The sequence below is a fragment of the Xyrauchen texanus genome, chromosome 13 (genome assembly GCF_025860055.1).
Source record: "Xyrauchen texanus isolate HMW12.3.18 chromosome 13, RBS_HiC_50CHRs, whole genome shotgun sequence".
Lineage (NCBI taxonomy): Eukaryota > Metazoa > Chordata > Actinopteri > Cypriniformes > Catostomidae > Xyrauchen > Xyrauchen texanus.
In genome coordinates, this window is record NC_068288.1 from 12065983 (window position 1) to 12082264 (window position 16282).

The 16282-nt window shown below is 42.1% G+C and overlaps 1 protein-coding gene across 5 annotated transcripts in view; it reads right to left on the reverse strand.

Annotated features, from left to right (window-relative positions):
• Positions 1-16282, reverse strand: part of LOC127654236 (protein TANC1-like) — a 113080-nt gene that overhangs the window by 30080 nt on the left and 66718 nt on the right. For all 5 annotated transcript variants that reach the window (XM_052141332.1, XM_052141334.1, XM_052141331.1 and 2 more), the window contains 5 exons: positions 14042-14167; positions 13511-13795; positions 8255-8388; positions 4191-4422; positions 1348-1514 (listed from right to left, as the gene is read on the reverse strand). In XM_052141332.1, coding sequence (XP_051997292.1) covers positions 1348-1514; positions 4191-4422; positions 8255-8388; positions 13511-13795; positions 14042-14167 — 944 coding nt within the window. The remainder of the gene's footprint in view (positions 1-1347; positions 1515-4190; positions 4423-8254; positions 8389-13510; positions 13796-14041; positions 14168-16282) is intronic.

The following is a 16282-nucleotide window of genomic DNA, read 5'->3' on the forward strand; positions in this document are numbered from 1 at the left end:
CTTTCATGTCATATTTCCAAATATACCTGTATCTATATCTCAAAAGAAAGAATTGTTAATATAAATGTTTAGAAATCAGACTAGATAAGAGAAATCGTAACCATAATCATTAAATGTCTAATGATGCCCATACCCAATTTTAGTATCAAATTAAATACAAGTGTATTCATAGTCACCATTTCTTTGCCATGTTGGTGAATTTCCCTAAGTGGGAAAATTCAGTGCAGCTGTTTATGAAGCACCGCCCACATGGAGTTCACAGCCAAAAAAATGCTTCCGATTAGTCAACGTGCCGATTTCGCCAGTCAAAGTTCACCAAACTGGAATACGAGGTGAAATCAGCACGAGGAAATTCTTCGAAATTCTTCGAATATTTTCCAACGTGGGAAAATAACGATAGGGCGATTTCCCATTGAGGTGACTGTAATTTTGCCCGTGGAATTTCGGTGTGAGAAGGTATGTGTGACCGCACCTTTAAACAGCTTGCTAGGTTCCAGAATGGAGCATAAGACACAACAGCTCATCGAACAGACTGTACATTTATCCCTCACAGCCTCATTTTCATTCATGCTAAATTAAATATGTCGTCTATGTGACTAAAGTCCATGTGCAATTTTCATATTACTCTACCATCATCGTCAACTGTATGCGAGACATGCAAACGTTTTCCAGCCAAAACAACTTCAGGATTAATGTAGTATAAGCACCAGCAGCCTGGTGGGGTGTGTTTGCCAGGCAGTTTTGGGTCACTGCTCTAGGAAAGCGAGTGAATGTGCATGTGTGAAAAGAGTATAGGGACACACTGAGCATCTGTGGTGTTGCATCACAGCCCTTATCCCCTCTTACATAATCTCCATCCCTGCAGGCCAGAGTCCAGCTTTGATCAACCTGGATTACGCACACCCTCCAACACCAGCAACTGACCAGCATTTAAAACCCACCACCACAGCCATTTGGAGAGCACAGATTACTACGGCAATGCAAAAAGGCACATCAGGACACTGGGCAGGCTAGCATTTGAAAACATTCTGAATGGCTACTGACACCAAAGCCATCAATGTCTTATCCAATTTGCAGATGGTATGAAAGTGATCAGAGGTGAACTGCTAATGATGATATATATAATTTGCATTATGATGAAGCAGAAAACCCCCTTACCTGAAATTGTGAAAAGAGACCATGGAAAGGTCTTGAGTTTGGATCAAACAAATGCAGGGTTATTTGCAGCGATGCCGCAGAAATAAAAACCAAGCAATCGACAGAATGTTCTGTTGTGAACATTCTGTGTCAAACTTTGAAGAGCAATTAGCATGTTGCACCATCCAAGCCAAGACACAGAAAACTCACCACCTGGTTGGCTCTGACAGTCACAATCATTTTCAGCCAAGTTGGAAACTTGGAGATGATTTTTGTGATGAAGGAGGCAATGGTGTCTCCATAGTCTGGTTTATGGAACTCTGCCTCGTTCAGACCATCCACCAGGATAATGTAATCTTCTTCTGGAATCTTCCTCTCTACACAACAAAATCACACCGTAAGACCAACATGAAGAAGATGCAATTGTCAGTTAAAATGTCTTAATGTTCTGCAGCTGGTTGTAAGAAACCACTTAATTTAAGAAAACCCTTAAAGGAATAGTACACCCCAAAATGACAATTCTGTCCTCACAGACAAAATCTGCACAACTGATCTCAAGATTTTCATGGAAAAATGACTTCAGTGGTGGGCTGTTTCTCACCAAACCGTATTGTATGCCTTCAGAAAGCTTGGAATATGATGCACAAATCACCAGGACTACTTTTATGATACTTTTGGGTCCTCTTTGAAGGGAAAATCTCTTACCATTTACTCACACTCATGCCATCCCAGATGTGCAAGTCTTTCTTTCTTCTATAGAAAACAAATGAAGCTTTTTAAAAGAATATCTCAGCTCTGTAGGTTATTTCAATGCAAGTGAATGGTGACCAGAACTTTTGACGCTCCAAAAAGCAGATAAAGGCAACATTAAAGTAGTTTAATCAACTCCAGTAATTTATTTAACGTCTTCTGAAGTGAACCAGTTGGTTTTGGGTAAGAACAGACCAAAATATAACTAGTTTTTCTCTGTTCATTTTGCCATTGCATTCTCTAGGCACGATCATGAGTTCAAGCTTGATTACACTTCCTAGTGTTTGACACGTGTGCAGAGCATTAGACGGTACTTATAGAAGTGTAATCAAGCGTGAAATCATGATCGCCAAGGAGACTACTGTCTTACATTTTGGTCTGCTCTCACCCAAAACCGATTGGATCACATCAGATGGTAAATGGTCTGCACTTATATAGCACTTTTTTCAACCTTAGAGGTTACCAAAGCGCTTTACACTGTGTCTGCACTCATACACCAATGACGGCAGAGCTGCCATGCAAGGTGCTAGCCTGCCATTGGGAGCAAATTGGGGTTCAGTGTCTTGCCATGTGGAGTTGTGTGGGCCAGGAATCGAACCGCCAACCCTGCAATTAGCAGCCGAACCTCTCTACCACCTGAGCCACAGCCGCCCCTAAGATGACATTGATTAACCCACTGCAGAGGTATGGATTACATTATTGTTGCTTTATGAGCTTCAAAGGCCTGGCCACCATTCATTGTATGGACCTACAGTGCTGAAATATTCTTCTAAAAATCTTTATTTGTGTTCCGCAGATGAAAGAAAGTAATTCTGGAATGGCATGAGGGTGAGTAAATGAGGAGAGTATTTTTGGGTGAACTATCCCTTTAAATTCTTCGTTTTCTGTTAATGTAAAGACCGGTTTGGTATTGAAAAAGTAATTAAACTTGTTATTATTACGAGAACAACAATAAAGTTTGTTTATCTTTCATCCCGTTTGGAAATGGAAGCGCAGCGTAGTTCTAGCGGGAATACTAGCAGCTGTACATCATCACATCATTAGCTGGGTAACTCCTAGCCAACCACATGTAAGCCTTTGCTTTATAAGTCTGCTCACAATCGATCACATTGCTGTTTCAGTGTGCTAACACGGCAACCTCCACCACCCCACCACCACCTGTTGAGCCCCGTCCCGCATGGGGGTAGGCTCCTTGCCCCTGCCTCCTATCTCCGGCAGGATATGATGGTTCCGAGTACAACTCCCTCGGACCGCCATATGGGGCCTACGCCAAAGAGAGTCATTACTTTTCTGTTTTATATTCCTCAAATAAATGGCATCAAGCCATTCGTGGCTACCCGATAGAAATGTATTTCAATACCGTGATAAAAGCTTCAGCAAATATCGTGATGTGAATATTTGATACCGTCACATGCTTGTCCATCGGGAGTTGTTTGGATTATAAAAAAGTGGCCGCACCATACCACATAGAGCCTAACGGAGCCAGATCTGAATGAAAGTTTATAGTCGATTGTTGACGACTACTTTCCCGCCGCCACCCACTTTTTAGGAAGCCGTTTGAACAGAACGTAGAGGCTGAAGGTCATTCACTCACTCGAGAGCAACTAAATGTTTCTTTTTCAAATCTATAGTTATTTATTTATAACTTTTGCTATTCTATATCCTTTGTTATATTAACATTAACCCGGATTCATTTACTGTGTCAGCAAGATGGCAGCAAAAAGGCTGCATTACGTACAACAGCTGCTTATAGAAATGCCTTAAGCTAGCTATTTAGCTACTGGTTAGCTTTATCCACCAGCACACACGGCCTTGATAATGTCAGTCAAAACGGAAAGTCACACCAGAGGCGGAGCCTGCGAGTCATTAACAAACTTCTTCATGAACGCCATGATGAAATGTGCACAATCACACCAGAATCATGTCATAAAAATTAAATAAGAGTTCATTTTAATTTCCTGTTCACTTTAACCAATGTTATGCTTATAAAGACGGTTTTCTCTTAATTCTAACTTTACAAACCAGGAACCTTGAACATTTTCTGCTGAGGGTTCAGAGAGTTACTGCTCTATATCTTCACTTCCATACGTGAAATTTGCTCCAGTCTTATTATCTAAAATTCCTGTTAAGTCCTTCATCTGTCGCTCCTTATGATCCAAGACATTTCCGAGGACCATCTGTTCGTATCCGTACTGGGCCAAATTAAACAAGGCAAGAGCGCTCTTCTCCCCCGTTACCCCAGAGCAAACATATTTCTTTTTTTGATGGTGTGATTAATGATAGGAGCGCGTGATGCGTCTCACCCTTCCGTAGAGTTGTGAGGGGCTCAAGGACGCCCTTACGGAAGGCGGCGGCAGGGTCCTGTACACATGAACGTAAGCTGAGCAGACTTTGCAGGTGTGTCTCTCTCAGTAAGAGCTCTCGATAGGCGCTGAGGCGAGGAGCTCGGCACATCAGAGCTGACACACTGTGCACAAACTCTGGGACCAGGCATGTGTATGTGTTATCAGCCTGACAATAGTGATATGCCGCCACCTACAACAGGAGAGAAGGGGGAGAAGGAGGGAGAGAGAGAGAGAGAGAGAGAGCGAGAGAAGGGAAAGAGTTAAGCATGTATCTTTAAGGGGTCATTTCATACTTTGTATTCTCTCTTTTATGTCAAAAAATGGTATATAAAAAATGTTCATGAGCCTTTATGAAATGCCCCCTTTACATGTCAAATACGAAACAACACAAACAGCAGTGATCTGGTGTTCACACGTGAGCTGCGAGTTTTCTGTTGTTTGTTGCCAATATAATCAGTAAATCCTATGGAGGGCCAAATATCTCAAAATTAAATAATATTCAAATTACTTAAAGGGATAGTTCACCCCAAAATGAAAATATTCACCCTCATGATATCTCAGATGTGTATGACATTCATTCATCTGCAGAATACATTTGAAGGAAAATAGAAAAATATCTCAGCTCAGTCGGTCCTTAAAATGCAAGTGGATGGTGATCAGACTTTTAAAGCTCCAAAAATCACAGACAGTCAGCATAAACGTCATCCATACGACTCCAGCAGTTAAATTAATGTCTTTTAAAGTGACACAATTGCTTTTAATGTGAAAAAGATAAATATTTCAATACTTTTTCATTATAAACCATCGCTTCCGGTGAGATTCACAAAGGCGAGTTCACGCGTGAGATTACATTCGTAACATGCTAACGCGAATAAGACACACACGTATTCATGTTGGCATGTTATGAAGGTAATCTCACGTCCATCTCTCAGTTGAGACATCCAGGAAACACACAAAAATGCACCATTGAACAAATACAGATCTCACGTGCCAATGCGATAACATCAAACACGCATAATGCTGCTGACCGGAAGTGATGATTTTATAAAGTACTTAAATATTGATCATTTTCACACTAAAAGCGATCATGTCGCTTTAGAAGACATTACTTTATCTGCTAGAGTTGTATGGATGATGTTTATGCTGACTGTCTGTGATTTTTGGAGCTTCAAAAGTCGGATCACCATCCACTTGCATTTTAAGGACCGTCTCAACTATTTTATTATAAGATATTTTATATTTTACATTTTACTTCAAACAAGTTCTGCTGAAGAAAGAAATTCACACATACCTGGGAATCATGAGGGCGAGTAAATAATGAGAGAATTTTCATTTTTGGGTGAACTATCCCTTTAAAACTTTACATTCATTAAAAAAGGTTGATTATCACTAATGCACAAGTTTGCCCTTTTCATTTTCTAAATTGGACATTCGAAGGGTCCGTTCACACAGAATGCATTGGTAACACTTTACAATAAGATTCCAATAATTAACATTAGTTTATAGGTCGTGAATAAACAATGAACAATATATTTATAACAGCATTTATGAACCTGATGTTAGTTAATAAAAACACAATTCCTCATTGTTAGTTTATGCTAGTTCACAGTGCATCAACTAATGTTAACAAATACAACTCTTGATTTGAAAAATGTATTAATACATGCTGAAATGAACATTCAATAAGGGGGGGTTTGGGTTCGCTGGCCTTTTCTGCATATTGTGGCGCCGTTTTGTTGTCTGGTCTGCATAACGCATCGGCTCATTTTAGCTTATCGCGGCCCATTTGTCCCATTTCTACCAGCACGCTCAGTTCTCCCGATGGCCAGTCCATCCCTGATCATCCCCAAAGTGCGTCGGCCCACCGGGAAAATGCCAGGTATGCCAGATTACCAGTTCAGCCCCGCATATAACTAAATTTCCCTTAGTGTAAAGTGCTACCAATGCATTCTCCTAATAAAAAGCCTACAACTTATTAAAATGCATCTTGAGACACTTGCATGCTGTGCCATTGTTCGCCTAGACACAGCATGCAGGTGTTTCAAGATGCATTTTAATACGTTCTTTTAACTTGACACGATGTCTTAAAAACAAGTCCCATGACATGAAATGCTGAAACATCAGTGAGACGTGTCACAAAGGACATCAAAGACCTTCGTCTAGCACATGTTGACATAGAAAATCAATTAGAAAACAGCAGACAATGGCAGCAAATAAGAAATGTGTCCTGTAAGCAAAGCCCTTAGAAATCGAGTTTGAAAGGACATGCCAAAAAGATGCTTTTCAATTAACCAAAAGCTAATGATAGATAAAAATAAATCCATCCATTTTTTTTAAATCTTCCAACTAATAATGTATTGGCTTGTAACATTTCTAATGGTGTATTTAATGATTTATATACATATTTAACAATTTACTAAATCATTTAATTTTAAGAAAAGTGGCCCTCCATAAATAAAGCCTGCATCATTGTGATAGATCCTCGTTGAAGTGCGCTGCATAACTGTTAAGATTGGACTTAAACGATCAGGGACCTTGTTAAATATAAACTTCATCTGCTCGTTTCTAATGTTAAGATTCTTCATTAGTATTTGCAGAGCAGCAGGTGCTACACACCCAGAAAAAGCACTAGTTATTTCAGTAATTACTTCAAGCCAGCTTTGTCCATATTAGGTCACCCTGAATGGACAGGTCAAGTGTCTGATCACCCATTAGTCATTATTGACACTGACAATGGCAGTCATGTGTTAATGCAATCCTCTCTGTGATGTCACAGAGTTGCGGCAATACAAAACAAGCTGTATTTGCAGCTTATGCCGAGTTTACACTACAGGATTTTAAGCCTGATATTCGCTCACCAACAGTTTTGTGGAGATCGCCGACAAAAGCCTGAAATCGTAGGCAAATCAGAGCACGCTCCCGTGAATGACGATCGCAATGTATGAACTATCAAAGGAGCGATTTGAGAGAAGCGACGATGTGTCGCCGATGTCAGCGAGATATCTAGAATGTTAAATATCTGGACCCGTCTGCGATTCCAATTCGAGCAATGTGAAATATGTTTTGACTGAATACAACAGCAGCGTGGAGCTACAGCCAATGAGAGAGCAAGAAACGGGGCACGGGAAGTTTCAGTGGGAGGAGTCCTGCAACGGAACAGCAACTAGCATGGCAGCGGTATCAAGAAAGTCTCATTGGACCGAAGAAATGGAGGAAATATTAGTGGAACATTTGCAGGAGCACCATCGCCTATTTAATGTTTCCTCTGAACTGTTACACAACCGTGTGGAGAAAGAGAAGAGTTGGGGAGAAATTGATGACAGATATGTAATATGAACGGTACCACGATCCGACGTCTTTGAAAGTCCTGTAGTGTGTAGGAGGCATTAGTGTGATGGTCTCCATGGACTGGATAGGAAAGTTTTGAGTTCTGAAAGTTGTAGTATGTTTTCCTAGTTTTTTTAGCTCAAAAGATGGAGAAAAAAATTCCCATGATTCCTTATGATATTACCCCCCTTTAAGGTTTGTTACAATATCAAGATTATGACAGAATCCCAAATCTTTTCAAAATACCAGGGAGTCAAATGCTGCTTTTGAACAGAAGTGAGAATTAAATCGTAGCCTGAAATGACTTTCTACAGGCAGATGGCTGATTAAAAAGACGTGACTAGAACACTTAACAGAAAGGTCCACGTCCAAATGTAAATGGAAAACACAGCGTGCATACACACACAAACACACAAAGCAATGTGTCAAATATGTGTGTGTGGTATGTCGTTTCTTCCGACACCAAATGACACATCTGAAACACTGCACGAAACATCCTTTGAATGTACAGCATGAATAAACATGAGTGCTGCTCTGAGGAACCTCTTATTTTGCTGTAAACAATTTTGAAGTGCTTCCTATTTTTTAAAGGCAAAATAAGTATTTGTGCACATCGTTAATCACAAATCAGGAGTGTTTGTATCGTTTTTTTGTTAAGAGTGAGTGTGTGCATCTAAGTGTGTTAAAGTGTGTACCTTGCTAGCTAGGCGTTTAACTGCCCCCTCTCTCTGTCGGTGTGTGTCAGGGGTGGGGGGGCAGCTGTTGCTGCGGAGGGGACTCTGTGAGGGAGGGTTCAGCTGATTGTCTTGATGGGGATCAGCCCCCCGATCTACAACACAAACACACACAATTATCATTTATTTCACTTAAATGAAATGTATTACACACAAATACAAATAAGCATCTCCGCGCCTTGAAGGAATAGATCACCCAAAAATTGAAATTCTGTCAAATTATAGCACTTTGTTTTTTCCATGGTCCAAAAAGGACATATTTTGAAGAATGTACTGGCCACTCTTTTCCATGCCATTGCATACTGAATGGGGAATTGGAGCTTTCAAATTTAAGCACCATTTAAGTTTTAAGGTGGTCAATATGATTCATGCGCGAGTCTCCAAAAGTCAAACAATAGCTCAGAATCAGGAACAGACCCAGACGATATTCACTGAAAATCTAGACATCCGTTGAAGAAAAGTAACAGTGTCAGTTTAATACTCTCCAGCTTCGAGAGTCGAGTCCGACCAACCCGTTGTAGGATGGCTCTTTTTAGGTCCGCATAGGTCAGTAGGCTCGTTGCCGGCAGTTGTTGAGCCGCGAGCTGGGCTTCCTCGGACAATAGAGGAACAAATCTTGGCGGTGCGCTCGAACAGGTCCAGGAAGGCTTCTGGATCATCCGCCGCCCCCATCTTCTGTAACGCGGGCGGGGGCAAAGAGGAGCGGGGGTCCGGGGTAGTGGCTGTGGCTGGAGCGGCCTCCTGGCTGAGGAGACTCTGTATTGCATGCCGGTCCTCTGCTTGAGCCCGCAGGATCTCGAAGAACCGTCGATCTTGGTCCTGCCGGAGCTCAAGCAGGGTCTGTTGGTGGTTCTGATGCAGTGCTGCAAGGGACTTAAGGACCTCCGCCAACTGGGAGGACTCTACGGGGCGACTTCCTTCCATCACTTTGGATAGTTTCCGGGTTTCGGCACCAGTGATGAAGGTACTCTCCTTTCCAGCAAAGGAAGGGTCAGGAGATAATTGGAACAGGTTCAAGGTCAGTCTTTAATTTCTCTCTTTCAGGCAGTTGACAGTAATCATAAATCCATAAATGTTACATACAAAAATAGAGGGCAAAACACTCTCGGCTTGGCTGCTAAGTCGCCAGTCACTCTCTCTTTGAACTGCTGGCTATCTCGCCCTCTTATGCCGCTCTCCCCGTGTTCACTGTAATCAGAAACAGGTGTTAGGCATAATTTAGCTCAGGTTTAAGCGCCCTTACTGCTCTTTCTCCCTCTAGACCAGTGGTTCTCAACCTTTTTTGAACAAACGCCCCCCTGACCTCTTCATGACCCTCTTAACGCCAATTCAGAAATACTATTACAGCCAAACAATTGCAACACTGATACCTGAAGCCTGAGTTTTTGGTAAAAAAAAAAAACTGAAACAGAAGTTTCTTATTGTATTTAAACTACATGTAAAAGCCTCAAGTTGAGTAATATTGTGTTTGGAAAAAAATGCAAAAACACATGGATTGTTTGAAAGGTATTGCAAATGTATTTAGAAATTCAAACAAATTCAGGCTCACACACAAATTTTTTAAGATGAACCAATCACGTGAACAATAACGTAACTAACCTAAATGGCCAATGAAAAAGCAGCGGTCGTTCAAGCACTCAATTAGGCAATATATACTAGGCTTCAAATTTGAATAGCCTACAAACGGTCATTTGATTTCAAATGACGAACAAAGACGACAACAGCTCGGCCACCTGAACTGAACCGAAGAAAAAACGACGTCAAAAACAGCCACTTTTTTAAAATTAATTACGGTCATTAGTGTGAGCCCTGAGCACTAAGTATGCGCCTAATTATGTATTCCGCGTTATGTACAGAAAAAGCCGGTGAAAAAGCGCGCCTCTATTTTGCGCTGAAAATTCTCCGCCTCTTAAAAGCATGTGTGACTTAGGAAGCGGCTCTGCTGGCATATCCTCCTGGTGAAGTGGCAGCAGTAATCCGAGCAAGACGAAGACATAGGCTAAGGAAAGAGCTGAAAAGATTTTTGCGCAGGCCGCCTGTTGAGTACCTCTGAGTAACGCCCCCCATTTGTGCCTGAGCGCCGCCCCCCTCTCTGCTGCCTCGTTCACACCGCCCCCCAACACTGTCCAAACGCCCCCTAGGGGGCGGTACCACCCCCGTTGAGAAACGCTGCTCTAGACAGACGCTCGACCACGCCCCCGCAGCCACAGTCAGACTTGTGGACGAATCAATCTTTTGAGACATTTTATTGAATTAGTTGATGCGGTTCACAAAACCAGTCTGAGTCATTTGTTCTTGAAACTGACTTATCCAGTTCTTGAGTTCAACTAGACAAGATTATCAGTAAATAATGACGTATATTTTGGTCCGTTTGTGCACAAACAACCAGTGGATCAGTGGATTTAATTTTAAAATTGACACTCACCATTTGAAAAAGCTTGTTGCAGGATGCTAAAAAAACTTTCAGTTACTTGCTTTTCATAAACCTGCAAACCTGTTGACCCATCGTTTTCAAGACAATTCCCATATGACAAGCTGATATGGCAGCGAGATAAACCTTAACGGTAATTAAGGTCCAGCCTTTATCTAAAAGTTCCTGGAAAAAAGCTAAATGTCTGCCACCGAACATAAAAATGGAACAATGCTATCCAGTGTTGAAACTCTCTCATTTGCAATTGTCCCAATGGAATGACTGACGCCGTTGAGGCCATCAGACCCAATAGGCTTAGACACAGTCTGAATAAGACTTTTTCCTCTCTGAAAAAGGGACAAACAGCTGCGAATTGATCCGATCCACTCCTCTGACAGAAACGTTTGATACAGATTGGAGTATAATCCGAGACCCAGATATATTATTTCCTGTGAGGGCACCAGAGAGCTCTTTGTCTCATTTATTTTGAAACCTATGTTCTCCAAATGAGCCACCAGCGCTCTCGTATCTATCTCTGCTTGCTGTCGCGACGGAGTACAGAGCAGTAGATCGTTTAGGCAAGTAGACACTCTGAGACCCGTCAATCTCAGCGGAGTTAGTGCTACTTCCACACACTTGCTGAACAATTTCTGTGCTAATGACAAAATCAGAAATTTTAGGCTACCTAATATTTCTAACCTTAGGAAGTTTCTATGTGACGGGTAAATGCCAATATGAAAATATGCATCTTTCAGATGACTGACGTAAACCAGTCTCTGGGGCGAACAAATTGAGAGTGTTTTGAGCGTGAGCATTTTGAATTTGTACCTTCTTGAAGTGTTTGTTGAGATTCTGCAAGTCCAGAATGAGACGTAGGCCTCCCCCTCTCTTGGGGATGATGAAATACCTGGAGTAGAAGCCCTGACAGCTGTCCTCCGCCAGTACGACCCTCATAGCAGTTTTGCTCAGCAAATTGGCTATTTCTTCCACCAAAATCCGAGCTGACACCCCTCCACTGTTGACATTAACACTTTGTTGAAGAGAGGTGGTTTTCCAGCTAACTGCTGGTGATGACCCCATTCTATTTTAGATAAAACCCAGCGGCCCGCTGTAGTGCTCGGTCACCAATGGTGCTGCGCCATCTAGCAGTGGATCTGGGAATTGGAGCTCTAAATTGGAAATTGTTTTAGAGCTTTTTGGGTTTATTTTCACACATTGCTGTGCCCTCGGCCCACTACCTGGATGCACATAGAATCGCTTTATTTTTGTCACATTCATGTTTTTGTACAAACCTCTCTTTTTGGACCCTGTGGGTGGAGAGGGGAAATGCAAACGGAGAGGCACTGGAGGAACTGGTGCCAACAGTCTCCTTAAACTCTTTTTGCAAGAGCTGTGCAACACATAACTTAGATTTTGACTCCCCTGCCGAGTCCCCTTGTCTGGAGGGGGGAAAACATACTCTCTTATTGAAGGAGTGGAACAGAGACTCCGCGAGTGCTGTTCACCCACTCTATGTCCCGAACCAGAACATTGGTTAGGTCGCCTAACTTTTCTTCTTGCCCTGAGGGTTAGACAGACGATCTTTGACAGCCACCATTGCAAAAGAAACCATTGCTTCTCTGCTTCTTTTGTGACAGCTGCTGGTTTCAGCTGTGCCCCTTCCTTTCCCACCTCTAAAATGGGCTGAGAACCCAAAAGGTGATGGCTAAGGAACTCGAGCAGTGACATTTCGGGGAAGGCAAGTTTCAAATGCTTCCCCATATTCTTCCTTAAACTGCACTGATGCTGCATCATAGATAGCGTAGCCATGAAAAGGGCTTTTGGTTCCACCAGGGCATCCAGGAAGTCCATTTCTCTCTCTCAGACAAGCCAGACAAACCAAGCCAAAGAGCCAGTTTGCCCACGATGGCAAGACCCATGCTGCGGCCGCAGCTTTTAACGGCGCTTCTTGACATGCGCAGGTTGAGCCAATTGAATGCCACCCCCATCTCCTCCATTAGCTTGGCTTGATACTCTGTGAGGAGCGAGGTGGCATTAAGAGCCCTTACGGATAAGGCTGAATGTTGGTATATCGTCTGATAAATGAAGGCAGACAATCTCTCCGTCGGAGTGGACAAAAAAAGGCAACTTGATGATCGGAGTGGAGGTGATTCGCCACCGATGCCTCGACCGGAGGGGGGTTGGACAAAGTGAATGGTGATCAGACCTTATAGCTCCAAAAATCACATAAAGGAAACACAGTATTAATCCATATGACAGTGTTTAAATGATATAATAGGTGTGGGTGAAAATACCGTGTGGTGCCTGTTTAGTTTCACGTTCACATCTGAAAGTGAAAGTTAAAGTGGAGATTTGGAGTAAAAAAAGGACTTATTGTTCTGTTTCTCAATCATATCGCTTCAGGAGACACAGATTTCACCAGTTGAGTCATATGGATTACTTCTATGTTTCCATTATGTGATTTGCGGAGCTACAAAAGGTCTAATCACCATTAACTTGCATTGAATGGACCTACAGAGCTGATATGTTCTTCTAAAAATTCTGCTGATGAAAATCATACACATCTGGGATGGGATAAGGGTGAGTAAATGACGCGAGAATTGTAATTTTTGGGTGAACGATCCCTTCAAATGCTCAGGAAACAAACGGTGCAATACAAAACAAAGGATCAAAGGATAATGGTTGTATAAATAATCAGATTTCTTTTTTTAAACACAGTGAAATCCCTAAAAATACATAAATCAAATATTTAAATGAATAAATGAAGAATAACTGTTATGTGAAATGCATGCAAAGGGAAGTCTTACTCTGTGGTGTAGCATCAGGACTGTTAGAAGCGATCTGTCTCATTCGTCCACCATGACAGCTGAGAGCCACCAGCCGTGAGATCACCGCCGTCTTCCCGAAACCGACGTTGCCCACAATGACGACCCCTCTACCCTCACCGAACTCTCCTCCCCCCGTCAGGACCTCCTCCAGCCGCGGGAACAGCCAATCACGGCCCACAAACACTGTGTCCATTGATACACTGGGCACCTCAAACAGCAGAGGTTTGAGCATGATATCCACTGGTTTGTAAGGTGCGAGACGAGCTGCAGGATTCAACCAAGACAGCTGTTGAACTAAACTGTTCAATGCACATACGCTAAAATCAAACTAATGATCTGTTAAGCATGATCTAAAACGTTTAAATATTCCTTATTTAAAAAAGGTTTATCAAGTGTTATCAATGATGAAGTACAAAAGGACTTTAAACTCATCAAGAATACTTTTCTGTTCAACAGGGTAAAGAAAGTTTGGATCTTGTTTGGTAGTGCGAAGGGATTGGTCAGCAGCACCTTTAGTTTCTTGACTGCGGCCACCTGTATGAGCTCCATGCCAGGGCAAACGCATGGAGGAGCGCTGGGGAGCATTTCTCTGTTCATCCAGGTACCGCAGCTCTTCCAGTTTAGTACTGCTGGTAGCTACAGGAAGAAATAGAGAGAGAGAGAGAGAGCAGAGTCTTTTAGGCTCAATGTTTGGCACAGAGACAACAGAGCGATTACGTTGACCACTATCAGCGGACACAATGACACTATCATTGTGTCCGCTGATAGTGTCATTTATTTGCACACATTGATTGCGTTGTTTAAGCACCCAATTCACAAAAAGAATTGTGCAACTCGCGTAATGGTTCTAATCTGCATAAATTATTAAAGTATTACTTTTTTCTCTAAATGGATTCAAAAGCCTTAAATCACTGGAATTGATTAAAATCCACACCAATATTTAAAAAGCAGCAAACACAGACAAGCAGAGTGATGCAAATAGTGAGGCGTCTCAGTGCAGTTATACTAAATATTAGCACTCTGTACTGTACGGCACCACTCCACCACTATAATCTGAATATAATATACACCTGAACCAGCTCTTTAAACTGGGTGGTGCTATTTCTGCACATTTAGGGCGCCTTAATGGAATTGTAGGTGTTTAGTAAAGAAGTTTGTGCTGAAATCCGGCATGCATATCAGGGCTTTTCCTGGGTCAAAAATGGTCTTCGGTGGTGGCAGACGTACACGTTTATCACAATGCAGATTTTTGATTTTAGTAATTGTAATTAATAATCAAGACGTGTTGTGGCATTTCATGTTTGTAATGAATATGATTTACTTTTGATCATCTGAGCATCTAGAAACTTCTGAATTCAGAGTTTTTGTACTTTAAGGTGCCGTGGGAAATCAAACAAATTTAACACTTTATTTCTATAGTTATAATGTTTATGATTTGGGACTGTGTTTCTATAGTAAACATGTTTGTTTCCTTCTCCATAACAGATATTGCTTTTCTTTGATCAGACTCTTTGATTTAGGGAATATCTTAAGAATGTTTGTTGCAAGTGCAATTCTTGAAAAAGTTCTCAAATAGTTTCTTAAGAATAAAATGACAGGCTTTGACTTTGTCTGATTATACTAACCTGCTTAAGAGGTTGCCTTGTCTAATACAACAAATTCAATACTTCAACGCTGTTTAATAGTAAAGATGCATTCTGAGTGACTCCAGCCAGGTCTCCAAAGCGACCAAATTGGCCCGGTTGCTAGGGAGGGTAGAGTCACATGGGTTAACCTCCTCGTGGTCACGATTAGTGGTTCTCACACTCAGTGGGGCGTGTGGGGCGTTGTGCGTGGATGCCGCGGAGAATACCGTGAAGCCTCCACATGTGCTATATCTCCGCGGTAATGCGCTCAACAAGCCACGATATAAGATGCGCGGATTGACGGTCTCAGACGCTGAGTCAACTGAGATTCGTCCTCCGCCACCCGGATTGAGGTGAGTCACTACGCCACCACGAGGACTTAGAGCGCATTGGGAATTGGGCTTTCCATATTGGGGCGAAAATAATACAAAATAAATATAGTAATGATGAATGTATCTATCCGTTAAACCATTTAAAGTCCCCATGAATTAAAAATTGACCATACTTCCTTTGTTTGCCTAAATTGATCATTTTGTGGTGAGCAATTCATCCATGCAAGTCAATCCACACAAAAAAAAATTTTTGGCTTCGTAATCTTTAATCAAAATCTGAAAATTCCTCGCCCCTCTGCATTGGAGGACCTTGCCTGATGATGTAGGTTTGACGGTTTAGGTGTCCCTTAACATCCGTAACCACGCCCCTCCAACTGACAGTAGACAGGCTACCTGTGTGTTTGCGAGCATTGACAGCGTGTGAAAGGAGAGATGGCGAGGAGGTGCATTTTTGGTTGTGACACTCACGAAACACTTTTTACCATTCGAACCCTCCGCATGTAACGGCTCAAACATGTAAGGTCTGATTCCCCCGTGACGAAATGATCCTCTGTGTGTTCCTGTTCTTCTTCATCTTCCTCCTCCTCCTGCTGCAGGAAGGGGACTGCTGGCAGTGTTTCAGGCGGCGAGTAATCCTCAACAACCGATTGTAAACTTGCGTTAAGATCTGCCTCCATTTCTGAATGAAACACCTACTTTTTTAGATCCAATCAGGTGCTAGTTGGAAAAAAAAGTCACGCCCACTATTTTGCCTCATTTAGTATTCCGTTTCTCTCGGAAATACGTCACAACAC